General features: G+C 41.5%; 1 protein-coding gene across 2 annotated transcripts in view; it reads right to left on the bottom strand.

The window, feature by feature from the left end:
- The window catches only part of LOC133550087 (RNA polymerase II elongation factor ELL-like), a 36,166-nt gene that overhangs the window by 18,273 nt on the left and 1,984 nt on the right, over positions 1-15,909 (bottom strand). For both annotated transcript variants that reach the window (XM_061896144.1, XM_061896143.1), the window contains exons 2-5: positions 12,899-12,943; positions 12,674-12,798; positions 10,858-11,018; positions 6,823-7,121 (exon numbers count right to left, since the gene is read on the bottom strand). In XM_061896144.1, the coding sequence (XP_061752128.1) occupies positions 6,823-7,121; positions 10,858-11,018; positions 12,674-12,798; positions 12,899-12,943 (630 nt within the window). The remainder of the gene's footprint in view (positions 1-6,822; positions 7,122-10,857; positions 11,019-12,673; positions 12,799-12,898; positions 12,944-15,909) is intronic.

Below are 15,909 nucleotides of genomic sequence, written 5' to 3' on the forward strand. Positions count from 1 at the left end.
GCTTCAAGTGGGAAGATATTAAGCAGACAACAGCAATATGCAAAGTATGCAGCAAAAGTGTTACTACAAAAAGGTAGCAACACTATTAATTTGTTCTTTCATTTAGAAAGTCACCCGCGAGAGAATGAGGAGTATTTTATAAATACAGTTTTGGTCAATTGACTTAGTTGTGATTTCGCTCTCTGCATGAAAGTTTCAAATGAGCATATATTAATGCAGTATGAAGAAGAATGTTTTAATGTAGACACATAGAACCATCATACTGCTGTGTTTATATGCATCAAGTGTTCATTCAAGGCCAAGGCAAAATATCTAAATATTTATCGTATATCACAATATGGCATAAAAATATTGCGATATTAATAAAAGCCAATATTGCCCAGCCCTACATCACAGCTATCGTTACCCATGCTGCTACCTCTTGAGGGCGTGTACGTATGTGACGTAAGACGTGACAGTATGTGACGTATGTAAGAAGGGGTGCTGACACTCTGTGAGAAGGAGACACAAGAAGGAGTGGGAAGAGCCTGTAATGTAATGCCCGCAGTAAAAAACAACTGCGTGAGAACGTAAACTCGAATATTACGATATAGTCGTTTTCTATATCGCGCAGAGACAAACCCGCGATATACCACGTATATCGATATATCGCCCAGTCCTAATGCCACCCCCACCTTAGATTATAAATATAACCTAAATAATTCTAAATAATCACCAAGTCTACTTTAGACTTGTTCATGCACGAGAACAGCCAATTGACGCAATCGCACCTCATACCAGTTAGTGATTGCTCCTCTTGCCAATTAATGATAAACATCAACATGCATAATAAAAGGGCCCAGGAGATGTTGGGAAAAAATCCACAAAGCCAAAGTTGATATCACGCTTGCTAATGCATCAATCAATCAATGTTTATTTATATAGACCTATATCACAAGTGTCTCAAAGGGCTGCACAAGTCACAACAACATCCGCGGTACAGAGCCCACATAAGGGCAAGGAAAAACTCACCTCAGTGGGACGTTGATGTGAATGACTATGAAAGGACTGCATATGTGGGCAACACCGCCCCTCAGGGAGACCAAAAACAATGGATGTCGAGTGGATCTAACATAATATTGTGAAAGTCCAGTCCATAGTGGATCTAACATAATATTGTGAAAGTCCAGTCCATAGTGGATCTAACATAATAGTGAGAGTCCAGTCTATAGTGGATCTAACATAATAGTAAGTCCAGTCCATAGTGGATCTAACATAATAGTGAGAATCCAGTCTATAGTGGATCTTCTTAATAGTGAGAGTCCAGTCCATAGTGGATCTAACATAATAGTGAGAGTCCAGTCCATAGTGGATCTAACATAATAGTGAGAGTCCAGTCCATAGTGGATCTAACATAATAGTGAGAGTCCAGTCCATAGTGGATCTGACATAATAGTGAGAGTCCAGTCCATAGTGGATCTGACATAATAGTGAGAGTCCAGTCCATAGTGGATCTGACATAATAGTGAGAGTCTAGAATGCATGAAATCAGGCACATAATGTAGATGTGTTAAGGTAATTAATGCAGTCACTCCTCCAGCCAGGCCCTGCGTTGAGGCGGCGACTTGTCTAGGGTGTGCCCCGCCTTCCGCCCCTGTGCAGCTGGGATAGGCTCCAGCACCCCCGCGACCTCAATAGGAACAAGCGGTAAGAAATGGATGGATGGACTCTTCCAGCCAGATGTTAATTAAAACCACCACCATGCACCATACTGTATAAACAACCAAAATATCTTAAAAATGATCCATCTCACTAATGCAGAAGCACTTGTACGCATGTAGACATGTCATATAACTAGGGATGAGTACTGAATCAGGCACTTTGTTGGCACCGACCGAATCCAATTCGCATAAAGTCCAATGATGCCATGGGTTGCGCTTGACGTCACGCCCAGTTGCCTGACTGTGCACTTTGGCACTTGGCGATCACTCCAGCAGCACTGAGAGCCGACTCTGCCAAACTACCTCGGTAATGTGGCAATTTTCAATGCCAACAAAGCAATTGACTCAACAAACGCTTTAACGTAAGTAAAGTAAGGCTCCACTTCTCCAAAAAATGCACGAACTTGTTGCAAATATGCACTGGCTTTGCTATTGAAATGCTACTGATTAGCATTAGCGATTTTACAAGGCGATATCAACACCTCCAAATTTGTTAATGAAAACTACAACTACGATGCACGCTACAATCAAACAGTTGGTGCGTATAAGAGCTGGGCGATATATCGATATATCGGGTTTGTCTCTGTGCGATATAGAAAAATTACTATATCGTAATATTCGAGTATACGTTCTCACACAGTTGCTTTTAGCTGCGGGCATTACACTTCAGGCTCTTCTCACTCTTTCCTGTCTTTCCTTCCCATAGACAACAAGCGCACATTCTTACATACGTCACATACTGTCACGTCATACGTTACATATGTGTCCGCCCTCGCAGAGCAGAGAGGTAGCATACTGGGCTACGTAAGCTGCTAACGTAGCTGTACGAGAGAAAGAAGGTGCGGATCTGGTAACAAATGAAGGAAGACCTAATTCCCAATAAAAACAGCAGGGTTTCCATCATCTGGCGGTGGTTTGGCTTCAAGTGGGAATATGTCGAACAGACAACCGTAATTTGTCAAGTGTGGAGGGAAAAAGCGTTGCTATAAAAAGTAGCATTACTGCTAATATGTAGCATCATTTGAAAAGTCACTTGCTAGAGAATGAAGAGTGTTTCATAACCTTAGTAACATACCACATAGTGAAGGACGAATACTATTTGATTTCCTATTATGCAGCTCATTTTTATTTGACACTTAAAATGTCTCTGACAATCTTGCACTTTATGTTTTGGAAATGACTTGAATGTTTGTGCCATTGCTTAATAACTGTATATTAAATACACTTTTGGTCAATTGACTTAGTTGTGATTTCCCTCTCCGCATGAAAGTTTAAAAGTAGCATATATGAATGCAGTATAAAGAAGAATGTTTTAATGTGTACACATAGAATCATCATACTGCTGTGATTATATGCATCAAGTGTTCATTCAAGGCCAAGGCAAAATATCGTAATATATATCGTATATCGCGATACGGCCTAAGAATATTGCGATATTAAAGAAAGGCAATATCGCCCAGCCCTAGTGCGTAATAAGTACAATACTTACACTGCTAACAATTTTTAGGGCACAGCAAAAGACTGAACATCAAAGACTGAACTGACTTGCCAACCACCATGAACTATTCACTACTGCCATCTAACGTTTTGGACTTGCAATTCTATTGAAATGTACTGATAAAAACAAGATATAACAACTGGACAGCAGTTATCACAATCAGCTTTTGTAAAATCTTGCAATAAAAGAATTAGATTTTATCAACAAAAACTATTAACTTTTGTTAATACACAAAAGTACCAAAAATTGGTACCGTTGAGTATCGGTATCGATTCCCAGGTAGCAGGAATTGATACCATATTGGTTGAAATGTGAACGCTACACAACCCTACATAAAATCGACGAAATTTCATCACTCCTCTTGCCACTTTTTAATGATAATTACAACCATGCATATTAGAAATAACCATAGGAACTTTGGAAAATGTTCACAAGACCACAGACCTTGCTACACGTGCGCAAGCACAAGAACAGACAGACAATGTGGATAAATAAATAAATAAATGATAAATGGGTTGTACTTGTATAGCGCTTTTCTACCTTCAAGGTAGGACTGGGCGATATTGGCTTTTATTAATATCACGATATTTTTATGCCAAATTGCGATATACGATATATATTACGATATTTTGCCTTGGCCTTAAATGAACACTTGATGCATATAAACACAGCAGAATGATGATTCTATGTGTCTACATTAAAACATTCTTCTTCATACTGCATTAATATATGCTACTTTTAAACTTTCATGCAGAGAGGGAAATCACAACTAAGTCAATTGACCAAAACTGTATTTATTAAATACTCTTCATTCTCTCAAGGGTGACTTTTTAAATGAAATAACAAATTATTAGTGTTGCTACCTTTTTGTAGTAACACTTCTGATGAATGTTGTCTGTCTATCTGTGTTGGCCCTGCGATGAGGTGGCTACTTGTCCAGGGTGTACCCCGCCTTCCGCCCGATTGTAGCTGAGATAGGCGCCAGCGCCCCCCCGCGACCCCAAAAGGGAATAAGCGGTGGAAAATGGATGGATGGATGGCACTTCTGCTGTATACTTTGCATTGATTGATTGATACTTTTATTAGTAGATTGCACAGTACAGTACATATTCCGTACAATTGACCACTAAATGGTAACACCCGAATGAGTTTTTCAACTTGTTTAAGTCGGGGTCCACGTTAATCAATTCATGGTACAAATATATACTATCAGCATAGTAGTGAAGTGAATTATATTTATATAGCGCTTTTCTCGAGTGACTCAAAGCGCTTTACATAGTGAAACCCAATATGGGGCAGCATGGCGTAGTGGGTAGAGCGGCCGTGCCAGAAACCTGAGGGTTGCAGGTTCGCTTCCCACCTATGGACATCAAAGTCGCTGCCGTTGTGTCCTTGGGCAGGACACTTCACCCTTTGCCCCCGGTGCCGCTCACACCGGTGAATGAATGATTGGTGGTGGTCGGAGGGGCTGTAGGCGCAAACTGGCAGCCACGCTTCCGTCGGTCTACCCCAGGGCAGCTGTGGCTACAGATGTAGCTTACCACCACCAGGTGTGAATGAATGATGGGTTCCAACTTCTCTGTGAGCGCTTTGAGTATCTAACAATAGAAAAGCGCGATATAAATCTAATCCATTATTATTATTATTATTATATCTAAGTTACATTTAAACCAGTGTGGGAGGCACTGGGAGCAGGTGGGTAAAGTGTCTTGCCCAAGGACACAACGGCAGTGACTAGGATGGCGGAAGCGGGAATCGAACCTGCAACCCTGGAGTTGCTGGCACGGCCACTCTACCAACCAAGCTATACCGCCAGTCATCACACAGGTTAATCATCCTAGTATATACATTGAACAGCATATTGCTGTTGTCTGCTGAATATCTTCCCACTTGGAGCCAAACCACCGCCAGATGATGGACCCCCGGCTCTTTATGTTGGGCATTTATTGTTCTTCCTCCATTTGTGATAAGTTTCGCACCAGCTCTCTTTCTCTGATCGGCGAGAGCTATGACGCTAGACTCGCGAGAGTATGTGACGTAAGTAAGAAGGCGGGCTTGTTTTCCCTATCCGTCAGAATGAGAGACGAGGAGGAGGAGAAACGCCTGTTGTGTAATGCACGCAGCTAAAAGCAACTCGACCTGCCTCAGCTAACGCTAGCCTTTTTTGATTGATTGATTGATACTTTTATTAGTAGATTGCACAGTTCAGTACATATTCCGTACAATTGACCACTAAATGGTAACACCCGAATAAGTTTTTCAACTTGTTTAAGTCGGGGTCCACGTTAATCAATTCATGGTAGCCATGCTAACGTTATCTCTCGGCGAGAGCGTGTGACGCTAGACTCGCGACAGTATGTGACGTATGTAAGAAGGAGGGCTTATTTTACGTCTCTGTGAGAAGGACAGACGAGAAGGAATGAGGCACGCCAGTAATGTAATGCACGCAGCTTAAAGCCACGGTGTGAGAACATATCAATCAATCAATCAATGTTTACTTATATAGCCCTAAATCACTATAATAGAATATTACGATATATTCATTTTCTATATCGCACAGAGACAAACCTGCGATATATCGTATATATCGATATAACGCCCAGCCCTACTTCAAGGTACTCAAAGCGCTTTAAAACTACTTCCACATTCACCCATTCACACACACATTCACACACTGATGGAGGGAGCTGCCATGCAAGGCGCTAACCAGCACCTATCAGGAGCAAGGGTGAAGTGTTTTCCTCAGGACACAACGGACGTGACGAACATGGTACTAGGTGGGGATTGAACCAGGGACCCTCGGGTTGCGCACGGCCACTCTCCCACTACGCCACGCCGTCCCTAACGTGTCGTATAATCAACGTCAACGGCCCTCAGGCCAGTTATTAATGATAATTACCATCCATCCATCCATCTTCTTCCGCTTATCCAAGGTCGGGTTGCGGGGGCAACAGCCTAAGCAGGGAAACCCAGACTTCCCTCTCCCCAGCCACTTCGTCTAGCTCTTCCCGGGGGATCCCGAGGGGTCCTGGGTCTTCCCCGTGGCCTCCAACCGGTTGGACGTGCCCTAAACACCTCCCTAGGGAGGCGTTCATGTGGCATCCTGACCAGATGCCCGAACCACCTCATCTGGCTCCTCTCCATGTGAAGGAGCAGCGGCTTTACTTTGAGTTCCTCCCGGATGGCAGAGCTTCTCACCCTATCTCTGAGGGAGAGCCCCGCCACACGGCGGAGGAAACTCATTTCGGCCGCTTGTACCCGTGATCTTATCCTTTCGGTCATGACCCAAAGCTCATGACCATAGGTGAGGATGGGAACGTGGATCGACCGGTAAATTGAGAGCTTTGCCTTCCGGCTCAGCTCCTTCTTCACCACAACAGATCGGTACAACGTCTGCATTACTGAAGACGCCGCACCGATCCGCCTGTCGATCTCACGATCCACTCTTCCCTCACTCTGATAATTACCATTTTGTGGAATAGAAATAACCACAGGATCTTGAAATAATCATTGATGTTGCGCTTGCTCATGTTATGTAGATATATTTAATTTGATCGCTCCACTTGTCAGTGATTAATGTTAACCACCTTGCAAAACAGAAAAAAATACTTGAAAAGTGTTTACCTCTTCCAGCACAGAGGCCAGCATGTTTTTATCCCTGGGGGTCAGTCCGTCTTTCCGCAGTCTCAGCATCAGCTCGGGACTCTTGTACGGCCTCAGGGCCAGCAGGTGCGTCACTCTCTCTCTGATTGACCGCTGCTGCACCTCGCCCACGCTCCTGCCGTTGGACACGTCGGCGCCCTTTGTCTTCCCCACGCAGGCACCTGCCGCCTTGATGCCGCTGAGGAGGGACTTGGCGGAGCGCCGGGGTTTGGTGAGGCTGGCCAGGGCCGGGGCCGGGGCACGCACCGTCACCTTCTTGCCTGCAGGGTTAGCAGCAAAAGGAATCAGCATGCTAATGCAAACAACAGGCAATGGCGCAAGACTCGCATCATTAAAGGTAACCACATACACTCAACTGTGTTGCTCTTTTTAAAAGGCAACTCATTACAAAGTTTCGGCGTATGGTCGGAGGTTTTGAAAAGCCATTAATTAAAATAGCATCAATATTATTATCACTACTATTATGTAGAGTACAGGCCAAAAGTTTGGACGAACCTTCTCATTCAATGTGTTTTCTTTATTTTCATGACTATTTACATTGTAGATTTTCACTGAAGGCATCAAAACTATGAATGAACACGTGGAGTTATGAACTTAACAAAAAAGGTGAAATAACTTAACATGTTTTATATTCGAGTTTCGGCCGTTCGTATATCCGACTATAGTGTAGCACAGGGGTGCCCACACTTTTTCTGCAGGCGAGCTACTTTTCAATTGACCAACTCGAGGGGATGTACCTCATTTATATATATATCATTTATATTTATTTATTTATGAAAGAGACATTTTTTTAAACAAGTTAAATGTGTTTAATGATAATACAAGCATGTGTAACACATATAGATGTATTTCTTTCACGAAGACAAGAATATAAGTTGGTGTATTACCTGATTCTGATGACTTGCATTGATTGGAATCAGACAGTAATGATGATAACGCCCACATTTTCAAATGGAGGAGAAAAAAAGTTGTCCTTTCTGTACAATACCACATGAAAGTGGTTGGTTTTTGGCATTTAATTCATCCAGCTTCCATACACTTTCCAAGAAAAACATTGGCGGCAAATTCCGTAGCTTGCTTGATTGACATTCACGGCACCCGAGGGTCTTGTGAGATGACGCTGGCTGCTGCCAGTTCATTATTATGAAAAAATGACAGAGAGGAAGGCGAGAAACACTTTTTATTTCAACAGACTTTCGCGCCGTCCCTTCCGTCAAAACTCTAAAGGCCGACTGCACATTTCCTATCTTCACAACAAAAGCCCTGCTTCATGCTGCCTGCGCTAACAAAATAAGAGTCTCGGAAAGCTGGCGTGCACAAGTGATGTGCACGCCAGATTTCTGAGGGATCGCTTGTGCACGCCAGTTTTCCGAGACTCTGTATTTAGTTAGCGCAGGCAGCATGAAGCAGGGCTTTTATTGTGAAGATAGGAAATGTGCAGTCGGCCTTTAGAGTTTTGACGGAAGGTACGGCGCGAGAGTCTGTTGAAATAAAAAGTGTTTCTCGCCTTCCTCTCGGTCATTTTTAATAATAATGATCTTGCAGCAGCCAGCGTCATCTCACAAGACCCTCCAGTACCGTGAATGTCATTTAAGTGACGTCTTGGTGAAGATTGATGATCACTAATTTTCAGGTCTATTTTTTTTAAAAGCCTGGCTGGAGATCGACTGACACACCCCCCGCGGTCGACTGGTAGCTCGCGATCGACGTAATGGGCATCCCTGGTGTAGCATGTTTAGCTATTCCTCCCCTACCTCCAGTGATAATGGTACATGTAAGAAACGTAGTTCATTTGCAGCCATTTGTGGCGAGGATTATCGAGTTGAGGATGTGTTTGTTCGCTTGTCGCTGTCAAAATTGCAGGACACAGCTAGAACATGTCATCAACAAACACTATCACAATATAACGCAAGTAAAAAAAAATCTATATTTTCGGCTAAATATACATAATTAATATTGTTTATATTCCACAACCCTATGTTGTTGTATGTGATATATGGCCTCCAGACTCTTGGACGCATTAAAATAATCCCCTCAATTCCCCCCAAAAATGGATTAACTCGCTGGAATATAAAGACAATATAACATACATCCATAAACATGGATGCATATGCAAAAGTGCAATATATTTATCTGTACGGTAGGGGTGTAACGGTACACAAAAATTTCGGTTCGGTACGTACCTCGGTTTAGAGCTCACGGTTCAGTTCATTTTCGGTACAGTATAAAAATCAACAAAATATACATTTTTGGGTTATTTATTTACCAAATTTGTAAACAATGGCTTTATCCTTTTAATATTGGGAACACTATAATAATTCTGCCCACGTTAATCCACATTAAACTGCCTTAAGTTGTTGCTTTGATTAAATAAAATGAAAAAAACTTTCTTCTACATATAAAAAGTTTCACATTAAACAGTTTCCAGTGAAACTGTTTAATGTCAACTCATCATGCTTAATTTATTACAGCATTTGGGAAGCCTGTAGTTGACTTTTATTATGTAAATATTGTATTTTTATCAACATGTGATAGCAGGGACCCTGCTATTCAAAACTAGGCTGCTAAATGATTCATGTGAATTTAGCTGAAAAATAGTACAGTTGCAATAGGAGAGACTATTTATCCCTAAACACAATGGAGTTCAATGAAATAACAGACAGACAGGGCTTTGCTGCCCCTAAATCACGCACATGCATGCACGCAAACACACACACACACACACACGCATGCACACGCACACTCACACACACACACAGAAAAATGAGTTAACGTTACGCTAAAAGCTAATTAGCCTTCATCTCAAGCCTATACTGTGAGCGAGCTGAGCTGCAGTTTAAATTTCTTGTAGGTCAACGGGCTCATAGTGATGTTTGTAATAGTTGTGACTGGGAAGTGTTTAGTATAATTTGGGTGGAGTCCGCTCCTCCCCTGCTAGACGAATATCTGCTCGACGCTAAAGCACTGACTACATCGCTCTGAAGTCTGAATACGCACTGCTGATTGGCTGTTACATCGCTCTGAATACGCACTGCTGATTGGTTTTGTATGTAACCAATCAGATGGTTGTGTGGGCGGGACAATGAGGCAGAGACAGAGGCAGAAAGCAGAGCAGCTTTTGAAGACTTCTGCTTCCGAACTTGTTCGGTACGCCCGCGTGCCGAACCAAAACCCCCGTACCGAAACGGTTCGATACAAATACACGTACCGTTACACCCCTACTGTACAGTAATCTATTTATATCTGCACCTTATTGTTTTTTTATCCCACACTACCATGAGCTAATGCACCAACATTTTGCTCTTCGCTGTACTGTAAAGTTCAAATTTGAATGACAATAAAAAGGAAGTCTTTAAGTCTAATTACGTTATTATGTACCGTATTTTTCGGACTATAAGTCGCAGTTTTTTTCATAGTTTGGCCGGGGGTAGGACTTATACTCAGGAGCGACTTAAGTGTGAAATTATTAACACATTACCGTAAAATATCAAATAATATTATTTAGCTCATTCACATAAGAGACTAGACGTATAAGACTTCATGGGATTTAGCAATTAGGAGTGACAGATTGTTTGGTAAACGTATAGCATGTTCTTTATGTTATAGTTATTTGAATGACTCTTACCACAATATGTTACATTACCATACCAGGCACCCTCTCAGTTGGTTATTTATGCGTCATATAACGTACACTTATTCAGCCTGTTGTTCACTATTCTTTATTTATTTTAAATTGCCTTTCAAATGTCTGTTCTTGGTGTTGGGTTTTATCAAATAAATTTCCCCCCAAAAATGCGACTTATACTCCAGTGCGACTTAAATATGTTTTTCCCATTCTTTATTATGCATTTTCGGCAGGTACGACTTATACTCCGAAAAATACTGTAAATTCAAAATTGGTGTAAATACTATGACATGCGTTTGTAGAAGCTTTCATTTAAACACAGCCCAGATTAGAACATTATAAAAGAGGGGGGAAACCCCCACTCATCCTACCTTGGAAGCGGCCGCCTTGCTTGATGACGATGGCTCCCCTGCTCCGGGTCTCCTCCTCGGCCTGCGCCATGCTCTGCAAGGCTTTGTTGTACGAATCATCCGTTGCCTTGACCGTCATCTTCTTCTGGATAACGCCGAGACATGACAGCTCCTGCACAGCGCTGCAGGAGGGGCGAGAGAAGGGTGGTGCTTTAACAGTTTGAGGACATTTTGTGACTACTGTATATGCTTGTTGTCCTCAATTGGACAAAGAGCAACTGATTATATTTTGAGAGGGTGATACAAATCTTTTTTACTATGTTATATGGCTCGACTTCTTTGTGTGCGTATGCTAGCAGCCACGCCTCTGCCCACAGAGACGAGAAGAGGGTTTGTGTTGGTGTCCTTTCACTATGGACCAATAGCAACAAGCTCAAAAATTTACAGGTGGATTTAGATGAAACTTTTAGGAAATGTCAGAAATGAGATAAAGCACAAGTGATTCGATTTTGGGTCTAATACGAATCATTGTCTGGAAGAGTCTTTACTATTAGGAGATGTAGTTTGCACTCTTTACAAGTGTTTTTCTAGTTAATACTGTGGAAGGTAGCACTGATCATTAATGGATGTAAGCTACATTCTTCATTTTATAATTATAATTTTTCATCATTGTTGAATAAAAACAAAAACACTTTGCCAATATCTCACGTAACGCATTAAAATAATCCCCTCAATTCCCCCCAGAAATGGATGAACTGGCTGGGATATAAAGACAATATAACATACATCCATAAACGTGGATGCACATGCAAAAATGCAATATGTTTATCTGTAAAGTAATCTATGTATTTCTTTCTGCACCTTATTGCTCTTTTATCCTGCACTACCATGAGCTATTGCAACAAAATGTAGTTCTTATCTGTACTGCAAAGTTAAAATTTGAATGACAATAAAAGGAAGTCTCTAACATCATGTGTGCATCTTTTTCCAGAGAAAAAGTTGTTCGCAGTCCAAAATGGTTCCTCTTCTGAGGCACTAGACTGTACTATAAATGATGAATACAGATTACCGTTTTTTATTTTTATATTTTAGACCTAAATGATCATTACATTTTACACTAGATATGCTTACAAAATAAACACTTATTCACAATATAAAATAAAGTATAATACTTATTATAATAATTAATATAATTATCCATCCATCCATCCATTTTCTACCGCTTGTCCCTTATGGGTTCACGGGGGGGCTGCTGGAGCCTATCTCAGCTGCATTAAGATGGTAGGCGGGGTACACCCTGGACAAGTCCCCACCTCATCGCAGAATACAATTGTCCAAAATATGATTTATACACATTATAAAATAATTGTTTTTATAAATAATAATATTATATAAAACAATACAGACATTATAAAATAAATTATGATTAATAAATACAATTGTCTAAAATATTTATTTATACATAAAAAGGATTAAATGATAATATATACATTTAATTGTCTGAAATGTCTATATTATAAAATTAATAATGAATCTAATCATATAAAATAATATACACATGATAAAATAAACAAACAATTTTGAAAACATTATATACATAACAAAATAAATTATTAGTGAATATAATCATCTAAAATAATATATAGTATGAAAATAAATTATAATAAATAAAAATAATTGTCTAAAACGTATACATATTATAAAAATCATCACAAAATTAAAAAAAAGTAATATACTGATAATAATAATAGTAGTAATAGCAATAACAATAACAGTAATGACTATTTTGAACATATAGAGTATTTTTTTTCTGTGTGCTTTGTGGTTTCGTTTGTACCCTTTGCTGCTGAATTGTTGGATGCAGTCAAAGCTGCCGTGCGGATTTTCCTGGGCAACGTTTGTCACGCCAAACATGAAGATCCTTGCTTCGCCTCCCTTTGTAGAGCAAGGGATTGTGATTTTCTGCAGTGAGAGAAGGGGAATATTTTCATTTAGGACAAAAAAAAAAAAAAGTAGGAATTATTCTATTAGGAAGGGAAGTAGACTCAAAAGTAATTCTCACCCCCTGGTTCCCATTGAAGCAGACGGTGAGAGCGGGGGATGAAGCCTAAAAAGAAAGGACAGCACAATTTAAGGACAGATCTCACAAAATCAGACCAAAAAACATAAAATAATTATTTCAAACACTTGTTTTTTCTCCTTTTTCTGCCCCACAGTCCTCAAGCACCCATTCATTGACGCCACCCACCATGTTCCAAATGTGTGTTGAAATGGATGTTTAAAGTATGATTAATTCAGTATGCAAGCGGATTGTTTTTCCCCTTTCTTCTTCTTCCCCCAGCTTGACAGCAGAACTCTGTAATCATTCCACATGTCGTTGTCTGGAAAGGACTTCTGTACATATTGTTTCTCTTTTAACTGATCCATTTATTGGTGTTACTTTCCAAAGCGAGCGGTCACAAACATGTCTTAACTAGTCCCTGCAGTCGTTATATTTGTACTTTTACAAAAAAGGAACCCCCACATAGTGTTTGCCATATATTCCTGGGTTTCCCCGAATGTAACTGATGGTGGCGCACCACCATGACTAAATCAAAGTCGCCACAACTTGAAAATAAGGGTTCTTATGCATTTAAAAAAGTAACATACTGTATCTTAGCCTCCAGAAGAAGTCAAAAGCTATTTTTTAACTTTTATTGCCAATGTTATGCTATCAACCAGTCAAATTCCAACAGGTTTTACTTCCAGTGCAAACACTTTAGTCTCTGTGCTTCCATCCATCCCTCTTCTTCTGCTTATCCGAGCTCGGGTCGCGGGGGCAGCAACCTAAGCAGGGAAGCCAAGAGTTTCTTCTCCCCAGCCACTTCGTCCAGCTCTTCCCGGGGGATCCCGAAGCGTTACCAGGCCAGTCGGGAAACATAGTCTTCCCCGCATGTCCTGGGTCTTCCCCGTGGCCTCATACCGGTTGGACGTGCCCGAAACACCTCCCATCTCATCTGGCTCCTCTCGATGTGGAGGAGCAGCGGCTTTACTTTGAGCTCCTCCCTGATGACAGAGCTTCTCAACCCATCTCTAAGGGAGAGCCCCGCCACCCGGCGGAGGAAACTCATTTCGGCCGCTTGTACCCGTGATCTTGTCCTTTCGGTCATAAACCAAAGCTCATGACCATAAGTGAGTATGAGAACGTAGATCAACCGGTAAATTGAGAGCTTTGCCTTCCGGCTCAGCTCTTTTTTCACTACAACGGATCGATACAGCGTCTGCATTACTGAAAACGCCGCACCGATCCGCTGGTCGACCTCACGATCCACTCTTCCCTCACTCGTGAACAAGATTCCGGGGTACTAGATCTCCTCCTCAACCAGCATCAAGAGTTGCAACTTGGGGGTTAAATCACTAAAACATGATTCCCGGGCGCGGCCACCATTGCTGCCCACGGCTCCCCTTACCTCCCAGGGGGTGATCAAGGGTGATGGGTCAAATGCAGAGAATAATTTCATCACACATTGGTACTTTAAATGCCGACTGAAATGAGATTTTCTTATTTAAACGGGGATAGCAGGTCCATTCTATCTGTCATACTTGATCATTTCACGATACTGCCATATTTTTGCTGAAAGGATTTAGTAGAGAACATTGACGATAAAGTTCGCAACTTTTGGTCGCTAATAAAAAAGCCTTGCCTTATCGGAAGTAGCAGACGATGTGCGTGTGGAGCTCCTCACATTGTTTACAATCATGGCCACCAGCAGCGAGAGCGATTCGGACCGTGAAAGCGACAATTTCCCCATTAATTTGAGCAAGGATGAAAGATTTGTGGATGAGGAAAGTTAGAGTGAATAATAGAGAAAAAGAAAAAAAAAGACAGGGCAGTGGGAGCGATTCTGGAAAATCCCTTATCTGCTTATTGTGTTACTAGTGTTGAAGTGAGATTATACTGTCGTACCTGAAAGTCGGAGGGGTGTGGTGACCGCCAGTGTCTCTGAGGGAAGCCACGCAGCTGCCTCTTTGACAGCTGCAGGAAGAACGACGAAAGCTCCGCTCATGTCTACGGTAAGAGCCGACTTATTACTACAATTTTCTCACCGAAACGTGCCGGTTGACATGTGATCGGGAACCATGTCCGCTTGACCGCTCTGTTCCATAGTAAAGCTTCACCTTCGGGAATGTAAACAAGGAAACACCGGCTGTGTTTGTGTGGCTAAAGGCAGCTACAATACACCGCTTCCCACCTACACCTTTCTTCTTTGACGTCTCCATTATTAATTGAACAAATTGCAAAATATTCAGCGACACAGATGTCCAGAATACTGTGTAATTATGCGATTAAAGCAGACTTCTTATAGCTGGGATCGGGCTGGAAAAAAATGTGCCGCTACAACGCAAGACGTCACACGCACGCGTCATCATACTGACGTTTTCAACAGGATACTTCGCGGGATATTTAAAATTGCAATTTAGTAAACTAAAAAGTCCGTATTGTTGATATATAGACTATCAGACTGCGTGGTCGGTAGTAGTGGGTTTCAGTAGGCCTTTAACTTGAAGTGTTTTATATAGTTAAAAAAAAAATCATAATATGACCCTTTTAATGGGTCAGCATGGAATGCAGGTGTGCAAGCAGGTGGTTTCCCTCGCTACTCTCATCCTTACGCTGACCTGTGGTCGCCATAGTTACGCACCATGACGTCACTGGAAAGTCCAACAAGGAGAAGATGGGTGCTTTTCAAAGTTAGTGGGATGGCCCATTTGTAACAACCGGGAGGTGCGTCAATAGAGGAACTTCACACTCACTTTACCTCGATTCCAGCACCACTCACAGCTAAAAGTCGTCCAAATTAACCGCATAATTACACAGTATTCTGGACATCTGTGTTGCTGAATCTTTTGCAACTTGTTCAATTAATAATGGAGACGTCAAAGAAGAAAGATGTAGGTGGAAAGCGGTGGATTGCAGCTGCCTTTAGCAACACAAACACAGCCGGTGTTTCTTTGCTTGTTGTGAAGCTTTAATATGGAACAGAACGGTCAAGCGAACATGTTTCTCTACCACATGTCAACCGGCAGGTTTTG

Source organism: Nerophis ophidion, linkage group LG03 (assembly GCF_033978795.1).
Source record: "Nerophis ophidion isolate RoL-2023_Sa linkage group LG03, RoL_Noph_v1.0, whole genome shotgun sequence".
NCBI classification, from domain to species: Eukaryota; Metazoa; Chordata; class Actinopteri; order Syngnathiformes; family Syngnathidae; genus Nerophis; species Nerophis ophidion.